At 54.7% G+C, this 955-nt stretch overlaps 1 protein-coding gene across 1 annotated transcript in view; it reads left to right on the top strand.

The window, feature by feature from the left end:
* EGR1 (early growth response 1) overlaps positions 1-955 on the top strand; it is a gene marked incomplete at its 5' end in the record, with an annotated part of 2,443 nt that overhangs the window by 316 nt on the left and 1,172 nt on the right. Inside the window, 2 exon segments of the mRNA XM_031055238.1 lie at positions 161-953; position 955. The exon segment at position 955 is cut by the window's right edge and continues 1,172 nt beyond it. Coding sequence (XP_030911098.1) covers positions 161-953; position 955 — 794 coding nt within the window.

Below are 955 nucleotides of genomic sequence, written 5' to 3' on the forward strand. Positions count from 1 at the left end.
GACTAGCTGCGGCTGGAGACCTGCCAGCGACGCTGCAATATGTTACGGTCAATTAGTAATTAACCAGAATCTGGGGCTGCGCTGTTGGAGGGATGGCTCGCGAAGCACGGGCAGCAGCTGCAGTAACTGCTGGAATTAATCGCTCTTCCTCTCTTTGCAGACACTTTTCCCGAAATCTCCCTCAACAACGAGAAAACCTTGCCAGAAACCAGCTATCCCAACCAAACGACGAGACTGCCACCGATAACCTACACGGGGCGCTTCTCCTTAGAGCCGGCCCCCAACAGCAGCAACCCCCTATGGCCAGAGCCCCTCTTCAGCCTCGTCAGTGGGCTGGTGGGCATGGCTAATGCACCTCCCACATCTACGCCTACTTCATCATCACCATCCTCCTCCTCGCAGAGCTCCCCACTGAGCTGTTCTGTCCAAGCCAGCGAGAACAATCCAATTTATTCAGCTGCACCAACATTCCCCAATTCCAGCTCTGACATTTTTCCTGAATCCCAGACCCAGTCTTTCCCCAACCCCTCTGGAGCTCCCATCCAGTATCCACCTCCAGCTTATCCGACTGCTAAAACCAACTTTCAGGTGCCAATGATCCCGGATTACTTGTTCCCTCAGCAACAGGGTGAGCTCAGTCTTGTTCCAGCTGATCAGAAGCCCTTCCCAGCTCTCGAGACCAGAGCACAGCAGCCTTCCCTCACACCACTGTCCACCATCAAGGCATTTGCTACGCAGACTGGCTCCCAAGAGCTGAAGACCCTCAATGCTAATTATCAGTCCCAGCTGATCAAGCCCAGCAGGATGAGGAAATACCCCAACCGTCCCAGCAAGACGCCTCCTCATGAGCGTCCCTATGCCTGCCCAGTGGAGTCCTGTGACCGGAGGTTTTCACGATCTGATGAGCTAACACGGCACATACGCATCCACACGGGACAGAAACCTTTCCAGTGCC

Source organism: Geospiza fortis, unplaced genomic scaffold (assembly GCF_000277835.1).
Source record: "Geospiza fortis unplaced genomic scaffold, GeoFor_1.0 scaffold55, whole genome shotgun sequence".
In the NCBI taxonomy this organism is placed as follows: Eukaryota; Metazoa; Chordata; class Aves; order Passeriformes; family Thraupidae; genus Geospiza; species Geospiza fortis.